Genomic DNA, 18,042 nt, shown 5'->3' on the forward strand with positions numbered 1-18,042 from the left:
CCATTTAAAAGAGATTCTTGACATAAATGGACTCTGTCAAGTAGTTTGGGATGCCAAACTGTTACCCTGTTTAAGAAAACACTTTGGATTCTAAATTCTTAAATTCCGCCCCCAGCCCAACAATCCATTGCCAAGAAATTAAACAGCCCCTCTGTAGTTTGACTTACAAACCCACTGTTTTTTTTCCTCTTGCCCCACCAGAAATTAACTAAAAGATTACTTCCAGAGCTGTGCTAACACTGACTGCTTCTGGTGCCCAAATTGACATACATCTGACTTGCTCAGGAGGTCAATAAGTTGCAACATAAACCCGTAGCCAGACTCCTTCCGACACACTGAAATCAAGGGAAAGTAGCAAGTTTGGCAAATGGAATTTGAGCTCTGCTGTTGAGGGGAAAGATTATCTCAGCTTCTAAAGAGGGCTTAATGAATACAACAGATATAAAAATTAAAATCTGTGCGGGAAACAACTGTCAGTATCCTTTTAAACAGTGCATACTGGGTTTCTTCTACATGCCTTTCCAGCAGATTCACAACATCTTGCAGATTCACAAAAACATACTGATGGATTGGTGAAATGAATTGTAGATGAAGGAATATAGCTTATACAGTGCTAAAAAATGACCCTTTTAATTGCCTGAATTACTCAGGTGGTGATGAGATCCCTGGGTAGGTAACACACTGCCCTCCACACAAATGTGCAGGGAAAAAAACAAACCCTCAGAGCTCTGAAATCTATTACTAGTACTTTAGAAAACCATCTCTTCTTCCCTGTCTCCTGTAATTCTTCTCCATAAAGGTGGAGTGCCGTTTCCTCAGTCTTGGACAATTATGATGATTAAGCATGCTCATTCCTCTGTGTGTCAGTCAGTCGGGAACAATTCACATAACATGTGCTCTCTCTTCTATCCCAGAGTGCTGACAGCAGGAAAAGAGCAATTCCTTACACATGATCGCTCCTTCCAGGAACCTGCTATAGTCTGACCAAGTTCAGCCCCATTAAGCCCGCAATGCCAGCGCATCTGTTAGCATCTTTTGTGCTGGCCAATCTGGACTCCTGATATCAAGGAATCAAATGATTACATGTAGGCTAGCTCAGGTTCTCTACATTCCCTTGAAGCAGCAGGGTTAAGCTTGCCTGAATCACTCAAAACACAGCTGCTACACAGATTAACCATGTCAGTGTGCTAGAACATACCCTTTTTGAAAGTTGGGAGGAACTGGAAGCATGGTATATCCTTATGGCATAGAAGAAGCTCCCATTTCACTCAAATGGATGCTTCTCCAGGACAAGACACTTACCTGTGGAAAATGCAAACGTCAACAAAGTTGCTGAGAGTTCACAAACTCAATACACGACAATGTGTCCATAATCAGTGATAGATTTTCAGGTCTTCGGTCCCTCCTGCTTCAAACAATGAATCATTTCTTGATGAGGGCAATAAGCAGCGATTCAATTCTGATTTTTTGGGGGGGGGGGGGGGGGAGGTGGGACTGTAGAATGTAGCTGTGTCCCCTATATTGTGAGCTATATTCTCTTTGCTGGGGTAAAACTTGAAATGCAAAAGAGTTGAGACCCAAATATTGGTAAAAATGGGCAAATAAGCCCAGGAGATCCTAGCCTGAACTCCACTCTCTCTTTTATTTAAGATCTTTCCATCAGACAGGCAGTTTCAGACGCAGCCTTCTAATGGTAAAAAGTGTCTTATTTTTATTGATAAATAACTTATGTTCAATAATCTCAAAAATTACTAAATTAGAAATCTGTAAAAAAATGAGCAGTTGGGTGGGGTAAAAACCTGAGCCCGACATTACAGATTTCAAGCTATATCATCACAACAATCTAGGAAGCCTCTGAGCTGAATGCTATGAAACACAGAAGAAACTGATGAACCTTCAATGTGAGCATGCTCAGTGTGTTAGCATGGAAACAAGGAAGTACCGAAGCACAGTAAATCATGTCTCACAATGGCTGCTGTTTTCATTCCCTTACTGAAGAACGGAAAACAAAACCTCTTTTTTGTTTTGGACAGTGGGTGCAAGAATAAAGCATGTTCATTTCTCTCCCTCCCCCAGCTTTGAAGGATTTTGGTGCCATTCCAACACTTAAAAAAAAAAAAAAAAAAGACAAAAACCAGCAGCAGCCGTTTTGGGTTTGCACAACCCCTTCCCCAATAGTTTCTTCTGAGCATGCCCAGTAGGAATGGTTCAGAATTATATCAATCCACCTACAGCAAAAGACAACACAGATCCAGCTCCCATGTCACAGAGTTCATCAGTTGCTGGAACAGGTGGTGCGTGTGTACACGCGTGTGTATGGGTGGCTACAGGGGCCCGGTGCCACAGCCCTTTTCACTGGCCCTTGCAAATGACACTGGGATCACTTTCGCTGAAGATACAGGTGTCCACTGTAATTCTAGAAGTGTAATTAAATACTCAGTTTGCAAGGATGACCAATTCCAATGTCATAGGATGATGCAACATCTGCAGAAGCGCTGTCTGCTGCCCCCTACTGATGGAGGTGGAGTCACAGGAGCGAAGTAGGCATGGACTTTAATATTGGGTAAATGGGTCTGAAAAGATAAACACAGTATTTAAAGAAAGAACAGCTATGGTAGTGCAATACGCAGTCATGCACAGGCGAGCAACTGAAAAGAGCGTGAGACATTGAGGGGCCTGGTATTTTTCTGAGCTTGGCCACCTAAATAAAAGCATCTTTCCTCTTTCACAAAAATGGCAAGCCTTTTACAGATCTGAGCGGAGGGTTGGAATTTTATCTTCCTGGACCGTTACCAAGTTCTTTTTCTCATCTACAATTTCCCTTTCCTGCCTAGTGAGGGTGGCCTGGAAACCTCTCCTACTCCAGCAGAGTTCACCAAAACCACATGTCCTCACCCAAAAAAATCCTTATTGGATGAGCTATGGCGAGGTAGTGATGGCCTTAAATAATAGTTTTTGGCCCTTCTTTGGTCTAAGATGCTATTCTTTACTTATGCCAAGCTATTAACGTTAAATTATATCATGAAATAAACAGTCAAACTTTGCAAAGCTGCATAGTGACTTGGGGACACATTGTAGATTACCGAATTATTTGAATTAGCCAGTAGGTTAAAAAACAAGTTGTAAAGGGTAAGGCATCAAGAGATGTTAGTTTCGTGTATTCCCCAATTGCAAGAGATTAGATTGAGTTAGTTACTAGCACATGGGGAAGAATCAATATGAAGTGCTCTGTCATATACTTCATCAGATTACTTAATATGAGCTGTTGATCTAACACCGGCTCAAGTTATTTCTTTGCTGAGAAGTGAGGCGAGACTCTCAGGTTTTGAGGGAGCATCATCAGGTTTGTGAATCTGCGAAGTAAGCATTAGCAAGCTGGCTTCTCCTGTACTCCTTTTTAGTTCTATTCATCTGGAACTGGAACCGGATCCTACACAGAAGGAAGGGAGCATTCCTTCCCCATCAGCTAGTGCTTACTGTCATCAGCCTTCTCTTGAATGAAACAGCTATCATTTTCACAGATGATGGCATTACCCTTGTAGCACTCTCAGGCATCTTAAGGACTTGGTATAGATTATAGTGAGTCCGGATCCTCACAATCACCCTCTCCCCATCCAGCCATTTAATAACGTGTAAGCAAAAGTCTTAGGTTTTTGGTTTTTTACCCTGAGTCTCTTGATTCCTGCCCGTGTGATCTGTTGACAGTCATAAAGTTCTATCCTCTCCAGGCTATGGCAACTCTTCAGGTGTTCCAAGGAGGCATCTGTGATCAAAGGGCAGTTGTCCAGCTCGATCACTTCCAGTCGGTCATGTGCACAGGCGCCATTCCCCAAGTGACGAATCCCATCATCTGTGATCAACTCGCAGTGTGACAAACTCTGCAGCCAAACAGAGATGGTTAGTGGTCTCTGGAAACACTACTGTACAACCATCAAGAATACCAGGCTAGGACGCTTTCTGGAGAGATGACAGGATGAACGGAGATAAAGTCCTAGAAGAACAAAACACACCCCAGCAAATCTGCCATGTCAAAGTTCTGGGCAAGTCTGCAGTTGTCCCTTGACACTGGAGGGGGTTGTGAGCTGTGAACTCTGGTTATCAGAGTCCCTGTGCCTCTCTCTAACTAGCCAAGACCTCTGTAGACCACAGGGGAAGTTCATATAATGTAGAAGGGAGCCAGTCAAGTTATAGAATCATAGAAATGCTGGGATGGAAGGGACCTCAGCTCCCTGCACTGAGGCAGGACCAAAAATACCTAGACCATCCCTGACATGTGTTTTTCCAGCCTATTCTTAAAAGCTTCTCATGACTGAGATTACACAACTTCCTTTGGTAACTTATTCCAGTGTTTAACTGTCCTTGGAGTTAGAAAGTTATTCCTAGTATCTAACCTAAATCTCCTTTGCTGCAGGTTAAGCCCATTGCTTTTTGTTCTTCCTTCAGCAGACATGGAGAACAACTGATTCCTGTCCTCTTTACAACAGCCCTTAACGTATTTGAAAACTGTTATCAGGTGTGTCTCCCCTCTTCCCCCCGTCCCCCATCTCTAAAGATGCCAAGGGGTTGTTGTTTTTTTTAAGCCTTTCTTCATAGGTCAGCTTTTCTAAACTTCGGATCATTTTGTTGTCCTCCTCTGGACTCTCCAATTTGTCCACGTCTTTCTCAAAGTTTGGTGCCCAAAACTGGACACACAGCTGAGCCCTCACCAGGGCAGAGCAGGGTGGAAAAAATTACCTCCCTTGTCTTACATACGACACGCCTGTTAATACATTCCAGAATGAAATCATGGGAGGTGAAGAGCCTCCAACAGACGGAAGAGCAGCCATGTAATGTCAAAAAAAAAGACAAGACAACTATAAAGTTTACCTGATCTTCAATACTACAGTATTATACAGTACCCCAGACACAGCGGTAATACTCTTTTGAGCTGTAGGCACTGGAACTATAAGGAGGACAGACTTTCCCATCATTTGTGGGCTGCCCCTATTTTTAAATATTCTAGTATGTGAAACTAAACTGTGCAGGGAGCTGGGAGACTTCACCATTCCACCACTGTGAGTGATGTCAGTCCATCCCCAGAGCATCTGCATAGTTCATGCATCATTTACTTTGCAGAGGAACTAGGAACAAGAGCTGGTGCACAGATCGCTGTGGAGGAGAATGGACTGGGTGAGTGCTCCAGAGACAGAAACTGTGCAGCTAAAACAACGAAGCACTGTGGAGACAGAGAAACACCCGAAGTTACAGGAATTTCCTGCCCAAAGGGTGCAAGGAAGCACAGCAGGCATGCCTGAACACTTCAGATCTAAAATGCCATCAGTGACAGAACTGCCATTTTAAGGCACAGGGCAGGTGGAGTGGAAGCTGTTTTAGTGAGAGCTCCCTTCCCTAGTGGCCTCTGCTGTCCCTCCCCTCACACAGAAGGAACATGCTGTTTAGAAGTGAGAACATTTGCTTTGTAGTCCCCTCACCTCAGGTTGAAGCAGACACTCCCACTGAATATGAAGTCTAACTTGCAAGGACTACTCCAGGACATGGAGGCTTGTCAAAGCTGGATTCAATAGGTTACAGGCCAGAAGCATTCATGCTCCAAATGAGTGAAGAGAACTCATTTGAACTCCTCCATCCCTACCCCAGTTCTTTTTATTTAGGGCCATCACTTATGCCCTTTATTCTATGAATACATCCTTGTAGGACTGTAGCTAAGGCTGTTAAATGCTAACCCACAAGTCAAAACTTCCTGTATGAGAGCAATAATGCACATTTCACACATGGAGTAAGATTCAGATTCAGAGGTGATGACTGCTATTAAACTGTCTTTCAACAACAACGGCTTCTGAAGCATAGTGTGAAGAAAGGAAACGAGGGTGGTTGCAGCTTTCCATCTCAAGTACTTATCTGGCCCCCATCACTGCAGTATTTGAACTGCCTCAAAATCTTAATACATTGCTCTTCACAGCACCTGCATGAGGCAGGGTAGTGCTGCTACCCCCATTGTACAGATGGAGAATGGAGGCACAGAGAGGATAAGTGACTTGCTCAAGGTCACACAACAAGTCTGTGGTGGAGCAGGGACTTTAACTGAGCTCTTCCAAACCGTGGGCTCATCTCTGTTCTCCCTCCCAGGACAGACTGATAGCCCAGCCACTGAATGAATTATATAGACTTCTACGATCTAGGGCTGTAACTAAAGCAATTAAACCATGTGCCAAGATAATTACTTTCCAAATTATATAAAGTCTGAACAGATTAACGCACTCATAGATCAAAAGTATTGCTTTAAAAACAAATAAAAATCCAAATGCATATATATTATTATTATTAATATTTCTGTGGGGAAGTTGGTAAAACTTCTCAACTTAATCCCGGATCACGCCCTATTGCTTTCGGACCACGCCCTATTGCTTTCAGGCCACAACGTGTGAAATCACTGAAACAGCCTTCAAAATAGCAGACAACTGCAATGCAGTAATGAGATGGGGGAGAATTTCTTTTTGGATCATACGATGTGTGATCAGAGCTGTGGAACCAGAATGGAGCTGTAAACTCACAGAATGGAAGAGAGGATAAAATGCCACTGGAAAAGGAAAGGTATCTGAAGGGTTTTGGCAGGGAAACAGAACATGAAAGCTAATTACAACAGTGCACTTTGATATCCATAGGACTGACTTAGCTGGGACTGCATTCTAGTCTCACAGGTCACAGTTCCATATTCAAGACAAAAAGGGGCTGCAGACTACTGCATGTTATACAAACTAGATACAACCATCACATGCCTGGCAGATTGCAGAGGCAATCCTCAATTGGGAAAAATCTGGAGGCTCCCATTTTATGAAGTGAGAACACAAAAAACTTTTGCCCAAACACTTACCAACACCTGAAGCCGCGGACAGTGTATGGAAAGCTGGATTAATGTACTATCTGTTATCTGGAAGAGACACAAAGCCCTTTAAGACTGAAATCTTTGTACAGCAATTTCTTCCCAACCAAAACTTGACCCCAAGTTAGAATCTTAAATATTCACCATTTTTCTCCCCCATTGGAAACAGCAATCACTATCTCGAACATTTCCAGAACTGGTCTGTATCTGGACCACATTTCAGCCAAAGGTTCCTATTCATTCTTTAGAAGGTGATCGGAAAGGATTTTTAAGAAGTTGGGTCTGCGTTTTTTGTTTCCTTACGATGCGTAGTTTAAAAGGGTTTTTTAAAGTTTTTCTTCTTTTCTTGTTCTTCCCATTTGAAACATAAGGAATGTCTGGTCTTCCCAGGTTTTGCTGGAGTGAGCAGAACACTTACAGATACATTTGTCCAAAATGTTCATTTATCACTGAAGTTAAACAGGCATTAACAGCCTGCTAAAAAACCCCTTCTGCTCTAAACTGCTCAGATTTCAGTCTCCGGCTCCTGAAGTGTCCTCACTTCACTCTTTTTCAGTCCTCAGAGTATGTATACACTGCAATAAAAGACCTGTAAGCACAGCCTCAGCTGGCCTGGGTCAACCGACTGGGTCTTGCAGGGCTAAAAATTATAGTGTGGATGTTTGGGCTTGGGCTGGACTCTGGGCTCTGAACGTTTCCCCCTCAGGAGGTCTCAGAGCTTGGGGGCCAGCCCAAGCCTGAGCGTCTACATTGCAATTTTTAGCCCCGTAAGCCTGAGTCAATTGACCCGAGTCTCAGTGCCCCAGGTTTTTTACTGCAATTTAGACGTATCCTTCTAGGCTAAACAAGACATGAAGTTCTAATCTAAGAAACATGCAACCCTGACTCCCCTTGCCCTTAAAAAAAAAAAAAGCAAAAAAAAAGCACAATACAACTTTTTAGGTTGTCTTTGTACAAAGCAACAAGACTGGACACAGCTTTAAATCACTTCCTGTCTGGACTACTTTAATTTCCTTTTCTATGGCCTTCCTAAATCCCTAGTGCAGAATGTTGGGGCCAGTCTGTTTTCTCACTGCAGGAGGTGAAACCCTATTAACTTCATGGTCTTCCTATCCATTTCTAATGGAAAACTGCTCTGCCCTTATGGTATTCAGTCTCTTCAAGGGCTTCCTTATTTCATACCCACTTAACACAATATTTCACTTTACCTTTAAATCTTACATTAATCTTTTCACTCTTATGACATATTTGCTAAAGGACAGTGTTCAGTCACATATGAAGGGCATTCTAAAAAAAACCCATTGAATGAGTCTGTGGCACCGAGTTATTAAGGAAGTCAGATAACAGACTCAAAGGCTGGTGAAGAATTATAGCCCACTGACTTCTTGGGAGATTTTTGGTTGGAGGGCACCTCATCTTTATTTCTAGTTATTTCCCTCCACCTTCATATACAAGGTCACAGTTGTTAAATACTTCAGCTGCAGTAACATTTAATATTTGGAGATTACCTTTACTGATCTCTATCAGTTTATGGACCAGAGAGCTTTCAATTTAATGGCAGCAAAGATCTCACCCTGGGGCTTGTAGTTCTTGCAGTTGCCAGGTTTTTCAAAGGTGCCTAGATTTGCAGAACTATACATGGTCTTTAGGAGACAAGCACACAGTCTAGATTTGACAGGATCTTTAGATTTTAAGATTTTCAATATTCTTTCAATACAATTCTCTGTTGAAAACTGGAATAGAGGTGATCAAACATATACAAGTAATTCATCTTGTCCAAACTTATCTCCTTTTCTTGATCAGGATTCTGGAACAAGTTGTTTTCATTTTAAAAAATGAATTTGGGATTCTGTGCTCTGATCATTTAGGTGTTGTTAAAACCTAGACACATTTGTCACAGACCATGTTTCCACACTGCTGTGACTTCCTACATGAAACCACCATAGTCAGAAAGCTGGGCTCTTACCTGAACACACTCTTCCAGGTCCATTTTTTCAAGCTCATGACAGTTCTACATAGTACAGGCAGGAAATAAAAGCACACAAGCAAATTAGACACACCCAGTCAGTACTTGTAAAATTATTGGATCCCTCCTTTCTCAACACAAATGAAGTGTGTTTGAAAAGAAAGTCTTCTTTCCAAAGCTGGTCATGACTACAGATAGTTTGTTGCTCCCTGGAGGACAATGCTACTAAAAACAAGCATAATACTGAATATCTATCAAGCCTGCCCATTTAAAGACATTTATAAAATATCTACTAATTTGTTTATCTTTTTTTTAAATGTACAGAAAGGAAAAGGGGGTTAACTCAGTGTTACTCATAAGGAGTACAGGTTGAGTTGTCTGATGCATGAAATTGTACAGGGATTTGTATCCCGCTAACTGTTGTTAATTTCATTGACTTTAGATGCATATTACATTCAATTGGAAGTTGGGTGGCTAAATACAATGTTGAAAATTTAAGGAACAACGAACAATGTAGAGATCTACTTAGCCCTCTCATTTCCACGCAACTTTTAAACCAAAAAGAGATGTTTTAGAAAATATAATTTCATGGGAAACGACTACTGTTACGCTGAGCTCTCAGGAAACAGAGATGCACCATGTACAAAGTGGAATGCAGCACTTACCTTAGCCAGAGTGGTAAAGCCCACATCCGTTAGCTGTGAACACCTTGCAACTTCTAATATTCTGTACAGAAAGAATTAAGAACGTACTAACCATGCGGTAATCATTTTGCTTTAGCGCCCTGTTTTATTGGGAGCAGGGCAGGGCGAGACTAAGTCAAGGCAGTACTCTGAGAGGATTATTTCCATGGAGTATTATACTCGAGCACATTTGAATGGAGGTCCCCCTCCACTCCATTTGATAATCTCACCATGATTTAATGTATTACATGGCATAGTATTTCATGATGATGCTCAGGTCATGTAAGAATAAGTACTTAATGCCATAACATACTGATTTAAAGTTTTCTAGATAGCAAATTGCTCATTCCCAGTTCAGATGACTGCCGAAAATTCTTTGCTTCAGCTACTGCAGTTTCATGGTGCCTCCCCCTTTTCCCTCAAGTTTTACTCCTGAATGCTATAATGCTGCAGGGGAGAGCATTATTTCCATTTCTAAAAATTTAAGATCAGGACCTCCCTTAAATGGGAGAGACACTTTGGTTTATTTCAGAGTAGCATGGCATTTTATGCAGTTGATCTGCAGGCAGAGTTGAACATAAATATGGGATCCAATTGGAATCACAGCATCTTTATCTTCCTCTTTCAAAGTTAGAACCGCATATCTATGAAAACTGAAACATGTAGCCATAATCTTTTACTTTATTTTTGAGATTATTGTAGAAATTCCATTTCTATTCTGGATGCCACTTATTTTAGCAGGGCACACAGCTGTAACAGATGCCAGATAATACTATTCTTTTCTTTTCTCTACCATGTCATTTTCCCAATTATGCTGTAAAATCTTTAAAGAGATGGCACCTTAAGCCCATTCTCTGTCTGAAATAGTGAAAATTAACAAAAAACGCCACTATCTTTTGCTTCACCTGCTCCAAAACTATCCTCAACACGCATTAATAACTAGGTATTGAGGCAGGGAATAACGCAGTTTAAACCTCGTTTCCAGTTCTTAACACAAAAAAGCTGTGGACTAATTTCAGTTGTTTTAATCAAAAATAAGGTAATACACTGACTGAAAGGAAATGGTCACTAATTCTATATAAGCTCATCAGAGTGGCACAGAACACTGCTGCACCAAGATATCTTGTAGAATTATATTCTGTGGAATCAGAAGTTAGGACATAACTAACTCATTGTCATCTTCTCGCTGGACAGCTGGAAATAACTTCAGCGGTAAACAAGTGGACTTCCAGATTGGACTAGAAGTCCTGATCTTTAGAATAAAAAATTCAAGGAGTTCCATTACCAGGTCACCCACATCTTTACTCAATCTGCACTGTGTGAGTCCAGACTGAAAACTCACCTAAGCCGTGGGCAGTTTTGTCCCAGGGCATTCAAGATGGCATCTGTAATGTTAGAGCAGCCTGAGGCACACAAGGATTGTAATTTATGGCATCCTCTGCATATTGTTATGAGACCATCATCTGTGATTTGCTACAAGAAAAAACAAAACATCAGAACCATTAGTAGCGATGACTGAGATCCAATGCATTGCCCAATTCTACGTTTTGAGACAAGCAAGGAGGTATTCAGCTTAGAGTGATGAAGGAAAAGTTACGCTTATCAGCCAAGAAATGTGTTCAAATATTTTTACGTGATAGCTGAAACAGCACAAGGCACTCTGATATGGCTTATAAATAGTCTGCAGCTGATTCCACAGGCATGCAAATATTTTAGGGGATGGCACTACAGAATCTGCTGCCTAACACCACAGCACTCTCAACTTCCTCAGCAATGCCGACAAAGTAATTCTGGCTGAAAGATTAATTAGGAAAGTCTGTTAGAGGTCACAACATCCCCACAATTTAGTTTTACAAACAACTTTTTAAAACTCAATCTACTGCCTTGGTGCCCAAGAGATAAATGCCAAGAAACAGGTCTGAATCCCTGTCAAATTCAGCACCCGTGTAACTTCACTGAGTTCAATGGAGCTGCATCCCCTTTGGCCAGGGATACATTTGGACCTCGGTCTAAATCCAGGAACCAGTTTGGGATGGCAACATTTGAGGCAGAATCTGTCAGGAGAGTGACATGCTGGTTGACAGTAGCAACATTAACAAAGTTCTGGAGCTCAGTTTAGCCCTGCCAGCTAGAGGACAGAGTATGATGGCAAGACCAAGGTATACTGTGGGAGTAGATAAAGAAAGGAGGAGATGAGATGAGTCAGTATAAAGACACAGGAACAACCTGGGCCTCACTGGATTTTGTCACCTGGCTAGAGTCGATTTCCCTTGTGGAAAGCACCAGCCTGGCGACTGGCAGTAGCTCTTTTGGACCAACTGCTGAAGTGAGAAAAAAAGGTTGGGGGGGGGGGGGAGAACCCCTCTACAAAGGGTTAAATTAAAGGTGAGTGAGAACCTTACTTAGTTTTCCTTTCACCTCCTTCTAAAAGTTGCATCTTCCAGATCCCAGGTACCCAATGTCAACAGTGAAAAGTTATTGACGACACCATCCCCATGCCAATCATGTATACATCTCCCTTCAGAGTGTAACCACTCCTCCTTAAAACACACTATTGAGTGAGGCACAGATCTACAAATCTCCAAGCCCCTTCCAACTCTGGGGACAGTCTTAATGCTGCCATGTCAGAAGAGCTGGATGATATACACGAAGAACCCCTCCCAGTTCCTTTTTTGGCTTAAAAGTACATTTTTGGCACTGTTAATGGTTGGTTCAGTGTCTTTTTTTAGAGGGCAAATATGCTGCTTGATTCAGTTTTAAAGGCTACTGTAAAAGTTTGGATGCAAACAAACTTACATTCCAGCCCAAAGGAAAGCATTTTTCCAGCTAGCTCTGCAAACGTGCTTAGAAGCCCCATGGGAAGGGCAAAGAGACACAAACGGAAGCTAACAAGGCTATTTTGGAGGCGTGTATGACTCTACCAAATGCTACCACAAGAAAAAAAAGCCAAAAAATATTTTTATACATTTATTTTTAGAACTTGCCAAAGTACAATTTTCCAGTCTGGGAAAATGACGATGTTCAAGGGTGGAGTAAGTCTTATTCAATCCTGTTTAGTGATGCCCTTTATAGCTACATTGCATGTAATATAGGAATCACAGGAAAGATTACTTACTAAGCAGGTTTGCAGGTTTAAAGTCACTAGTTCAGGACAGTGTGCTCCAATGTATTTGAGAGCTTCATCCTCAAGCTAGAAAAAAAAATGTACAGACTGAAACAATGTGTTACATTCAAAGTGGTCTCTACATGAAAATATGAGTTATCACTCTCTGAATTGTCACTGCGGGGGGGGGGGGGGGGAAGCCACTCAGTTCTCAAAATGTGTATAATGGCAATAAGCAGGCATTATACAGTCTATCTTCCGCTGTCTCTGAGATTGAGAGTCTACAGATTTGCAAGGTTAGTTTACTGTAGGGCTGTCAAACAATAAAAAAATTGTGATTAATTGCGTGATTAATCACGCTGTTCAACAATAATAGAATACCATTTAAATATTTTTGGATGTTTTCTACATTTTCAAATATATTGATTTCAGTTACAACACAGAATACAAAGTGTACAAGGCTCATTTGATATTTATTTTTGATTACAAATAGTTGCACTGTAAAAAACAAAAGAAATAGTATTTCAATTCTCTTTATCATGAAAGTGCAACTTACAAATGTAGATTTTTGTTGTTGTTACATAACTGCACTCAAAAACAGAACAATGTAAAACTTTAGAGCCTGCAAGTCCACTCAGTCCTACGTCTTGTTAAGCCAATAGCTCAGACAAACAAGGCTGTTTACAAATGCAGGAGATAATGCTGCTGGCTTCTTGTTTACAATGTCACCTGAAAGTGAGAACAGGCGTTTGCATGGCACTGTTATAGCCGGCTATGCAAGATATTTACGTGCCAGATGCGCTAAAGAGTCATATGTCCCTTCATGCTTCAACCATCATTCCAGAGAACATGCATCCAAGCTGATGACGGGTTCTGCTCGATAACAATCCAAAACAGTGCGGACGGACATATGTTCATTTTCATCATCTGAGAGAGATGCCATGAGCAGAAGGTTGATTTTCCTTTTTGGTGGTTTGGGTTTTGTAGTTTCTGCATGGGAGTGTTGCTCTGAAAGCATGCTCCACACCTCATCCCTCTCAGATTTTAGAAGACACTTCAGATTCTTAAATTTTGGGTTGAGTGCTGTAGCTATCTTTAGAAATCTCACATTGGTATCTTCTTTGCATTTTCTCAAATAAATAAAAAAATCTGCAGTGAAAGGGTTGTTAAAATGAGCAAAGTCTTCTGGGTCATCATCCGAGACGGCTATAACATGAAATATACGGCAGAATGCCGGTAAAACAGAACAGGAGACATACAGTTCTCCCCCATGGAGCTCAATCACAAATTTAATCTACACATTTTTTTAACGAGCATCATCAGCATGGAAGCATGTCCTCTGGAACAGTGGGCAAAGCATAAAGGGGCATACAAATGTTTAGCATATCTGGCATGTAAATACCTTCCAATGCCAGCTACAAAAGTGCCATGTGAAGGCTTGTTCTCACTTTCAGGTGACACTGTAAACAAGAAGTGGGCAGCATTATCTCCTGTAAATGTAAACAAACTTGTCTGAGAAATTGGCTGAAAAAGAAGGAGGACTGAGTGGACTTGTAGGAGCTGAAGTTTTACACTGTTCTGTTTTTGAGTGCAGTTATGTAACAAAAAAAAAATCTACATTTGTAAGTTGCACTTTCATGATAAAGAGATTGCACTACAGTACTTAGGTGAATACTATTTCTTTTATCATTTTTACAGTGCAACTATTTGTAATCAAAAATAAATATCAAATGAGCACTGTACACTTTGCATTCTGTATTGTAATTGAAATGTTTTGAAAAACATTCAAAAATATTTAATACATTTCAATTGGTATTCTATTGTTTGGCAGTGCCATTAATACTGCGATTAATCAAAAGCCCTAATTTACTGATTTCAATAAATTATGCTCTGGTCAAAAATACATGATTAACAGACAGAATAGGAACTGAAATTACTATCTTTTAATTTTGATAAATTTTGTTTCTAATAAATTAATGCTTCATAGGCCTCCTCTATATCACCATTTTCCTTCCTCTATACCACTTTAGCTGCTAACAGAAAGCCATTGCCAGCCTTACATCCCTGAGAACAGATGGCAAATAATTGATAACAAGGATGTATTCCCATCAATATTTCACTAAAGTCCATAAATAACCAGAAGTTCGAGCTGTTTTTCAGTGATCTGAATTCTGAAAATAGGCTTAGATTGTTAAACCTCTTACCAGTCATGTATATGTCTCCTAGGCTATTAAAAACAACAGTAACATAAGCTTAGGAAACTACTGGCAATGGTCCTAATATTTGGGCTTGTTTTGCAGAGTGATATATGTACTATTGCTTTGCTTAACATACGAAAAATTTATCACTTTCTACACCCATGTACAGTGGGACTAATCTTTTGGAAAGTAAATGTTATTGAAGTTTACATGTCAACAGCAGGTAAAATACTAATTCCGTTTCAGAGAAACAAAGAACTAAAACCAACACCCCAAACCTCCCACATCACAATTTCAAGATTTGGGCAAAAGCAAACCAAGTACATCCAAGAAGATGGCTTACAAATTTAATCCTTAGGTTTTAATTATGTAGATTTCCTGGAACCACAGGTTGGAAATACAGCAGGGACAACTCAGCACTTCACGTTCCCAAGACAGAAACGCTGAGTTCTATGTAGTTTACTGCATGTTGCTCTTTCAGTCTTTCCTGCCTGATCTGCATGTGCATTGAAGATCCCATGGCTACTTCTTATTTTTTTTAAAAAAAATAAGGAGTAAGGGGATTTGTTCTCATGTTCTTGGGCAAAATTTCTCTTGCCTTCACTGTTCTTCAGCAAGCGGGGTGCCAGTTTTCTGCCAAACTACAATTCTCTCAGCCCAGAATTGGTAGCTAAAGTAATTCCTATACTTACGAACACTTTGGGATTCTTATGTTCTTGGGATGAAATATTGTATCAGGTTCTACAGCGTCATTCTGATTTAGCCAGGAGCACGTCTGTCTGCACAACAAATCATACTTTCCAGTCCTACGTCGGAACTTGGTTCATATCCAACGCTACAACCAAGAGTACTAGAGAAGGTACTACACTGTCTGAAGCATGGTCATCTTTTGGAGGACATTAAAATGGGGTCCCTTGGCTTGTTCTGGCTAGCAAGCATTAGGACCTGTAACCTGGGTACGAACCCCTCTCTCACTAAAAGAGATTCTAATACTCAAGGTAGATATCAGCTACTGCAACTAACATCTGCCTAAATAAAGTCACAGTACTATCCATATTTAACATATTAAGTTCTTAAATACCTAGAATATGAAAAGAGTTACGCAAATTTCATTCTAGTTTGAAGCGTGGGTACTTTCATGGCCCAGCATGTAAAACAGGAAGGTTAAAGAAAATGAACTCCAAACAACAAAAGGTAATGGAAATTTCAGCCTTAAAAGCTAATGCACAATTTTTATTCTAAAGTGTCAGGGTTGAAGATCCATCCATGTAGTATCTTCAGAACCTATTATATCTTGGCCTAGACACAGTCCAAAGAGCAACATGGCCAGTACTACAAGTGGAATCCAATTCTTCCTGGTACAGGGGGTGGGGGGAAGGAGGGGGCACATGACCTTCCATGTGACTTCGCCTCACCCCCAGCCTGGGGCCCCCACGCTCTCCCTGTCCCCTCCCCATGAACTCTGTCCTCCTCCCGCTGCGCCTTCAGAAACAAGCACCCAGGACCTGTACCACCCCAGCCCTCCCACGCAGGGTCTCCTCCATCTGTACAGCAGCCAGCCCCGCCGGATGACAGGGCTGGGGGGGGGGGAGGTGTTTGGGGGCAGTACCACAGCCACCCGGTTGCCCCACATTCTGCTTCTTTCCCCTCTGCAGTTCCTGGGAGAGCCCTGAACTCCAGGGCTCTCCCGGGAACCGCAGTGGCGAAAGGAGCAGAATGCTGGCAGGTCCTTCGTTCAAGGGCTGGGGGTGGTACGGCTGCATGTGTGGGAGCGGCTGAGCGGCCCCCCCGTTCTGCTGCTCCTCTTTCCGGTACGCTGTACCGGCTACAAATACCTTGCTGGTACAGCGTACTGGACCGTACCACTGCTGAACATGGCACATCTCTGAAAGGATGGTACTAAGTGTTTAATTTGCTGTAGGAAAACCTTTGAAACAAACAATTACAGTCCAATTCTACATCAGCCAGCTGGAAGATTCCACTCAGTCAGGAACTTTTATCATGTGATTCCAGATGCGACTATAGCCAGGCTTTCTACTACTGTCTGACCCTTTTAAAAAGGATTAAAATAAGTCTAAGGACATAGCCAGGATATTTTATATATTATTAAAAAGAATGTTAATGCGAGTGTCATTTTGCTTACTACATCCTCTGAAAAGGAGATTCCACTACTAGATAGTTTTCATTATTCAGTGTTCAGCTCCTCATGCTGGGCTCAAAGCTAGTAAAGAGAGTTTCAATAAAGCACTTAATGTCTAGTTGGTAGATCTTGAATAGTTATTTCAATAAGGTAACGTTTGGAAATACAAGCCCTACAATACTTTACACTCATTGCTGTAACTGGCGTTGAATGCATAAAGGCACTTGTTGTAGTTAGTGTAATGCGTATGGTCTCCATAGTCATACCTGGGTGCAGCCCTTCAGAAACAGGGCTTTGAGTCCTCCACAGCCTCTCACCAGAGCCTGGATGCCGTCCTTAGTCACTTGGTCGCACCAGGAGATATTCAGCTGTTCCAGCAGTGGGCATCCCTCACTTGGGAGGTAAAAGGAAAAGTGGGTGGAAACATAAGAAATCAAGCTTCAAGCCAGATTACAGGAAATTCCAATTTCTGGACTTCAACTGAGCACAGGAAGCAACATGCACACCCCACACCCACATGGAACATTCATTTATTAAACAAAGATCCCCAGAGGAGAGCCGCTCTCCAGTGGTAGGCTCGGAAACCAGTAATTCAATAATTGTGGCACTCTGAAAAAAGAGGGTTGATCTACTGCATCCAGAGTCGGCCATAGGGCTGCGTCCCACTCCCTTGTCCAGAGACTGGGCTTATTCACAGTGTTATTGGTTGAGAGGCCTAGATACAGCCAAACCAACATTAAATCAGAATCAAAAGGGCTTCATTTCTGAAACATGGCCTCTGATTTTCCAGACACAAAGTTGTGCTTGAAAATAACTGCTTGCCCAAACAGAATGTACACATTCGATTTGCAGTCAGCATTTACATGTCTGTCTACCTATCAACTGTGATTGCAAATAACTGCAGGTACAAAACTGACCCTATAAAATTGGAGGCCAGATTGAAGCCCCTTTTTAAAAATAAAAAAAATTTAAAAAACCAGGCTCCAATTTCTGAAAGCTAGCTACAAAACCAAACCTCTCCCCATTCCTGTACTCTGATTCCTTTGATATCTCAATGCAGCCTCTTCACTAT

At 41.5% G+C, this 18,042-nt stretch overlaps 1 protein-coding gene across 12 annotated transcripts in view; it reads right to left on the minus strand.

The window, feature by feature from the left end:
- Positions 1-1,218: 1,218 nt before the first annotated feature.
- The window catches only part of FBXL20 (F-box and leucine rich repeat protein 20), a 70,123-nt gene continuing 53,299 nt past the window's right edge, over positions 1,219-18,042 (minus strand). For 7 of the 12 annotated variants that reach the window (XM_073325968.2, XM_073325969.2, XM_073325966.2 and 4 more), the window contains 8 exons: positions 17,237-17,363; positions 12,645-12,719; positions 10,872-11,002; positions 9,512-9,572; positions 8,847-8,891; positions 6,872-6,928; positions 3,666-3,878; positions 1,219-2,573 (listed from right to left, as the gene is read on the minus strand). In XM_073325968.2, the coding sequence (XP_073182069.2) occupies positions 2,466-2,573; positions 3,666-3,878; positions 6,872-6,928; positions 8,847-8,891; positions 9,512-9,572; positions 10,872-11,002; positions 12,645-12,719; positions 17,237-17,363 (817 nt within the window). In that variant the 3' untranslated portion in view covers positions 1,219-2,465. Of the gene's footprint in view, positions 2,574-3,665; positions 3,992-6,846; positions 7,277-8,846; positions 8,892-9,511; positions 9,573-10,871; positions 11,003-12,644; positions 12,720-17,236; positions 17,364-18,042 lie in introns of those variants that run through there. The other 5 variants (XM_073325967.2, XM_073325974.2, XR_012156388.2 and 2 more) reach the window with 5 other exon arrangements.

Source organism: Lepidochelys kempii, chromosome 27, assembly GCF_965140285.1.
Source record: "Lepidochelys kempii isolate rLepKem1 chromosome 27, rLepKem1.hap1, whole genome shotgun sequence".
Lineage (NCBI taxonomy): Eukaryota > Metazoa > Chordata > Testudines > Cheloniidae > Lepidochelys > Lepidochelys kempii.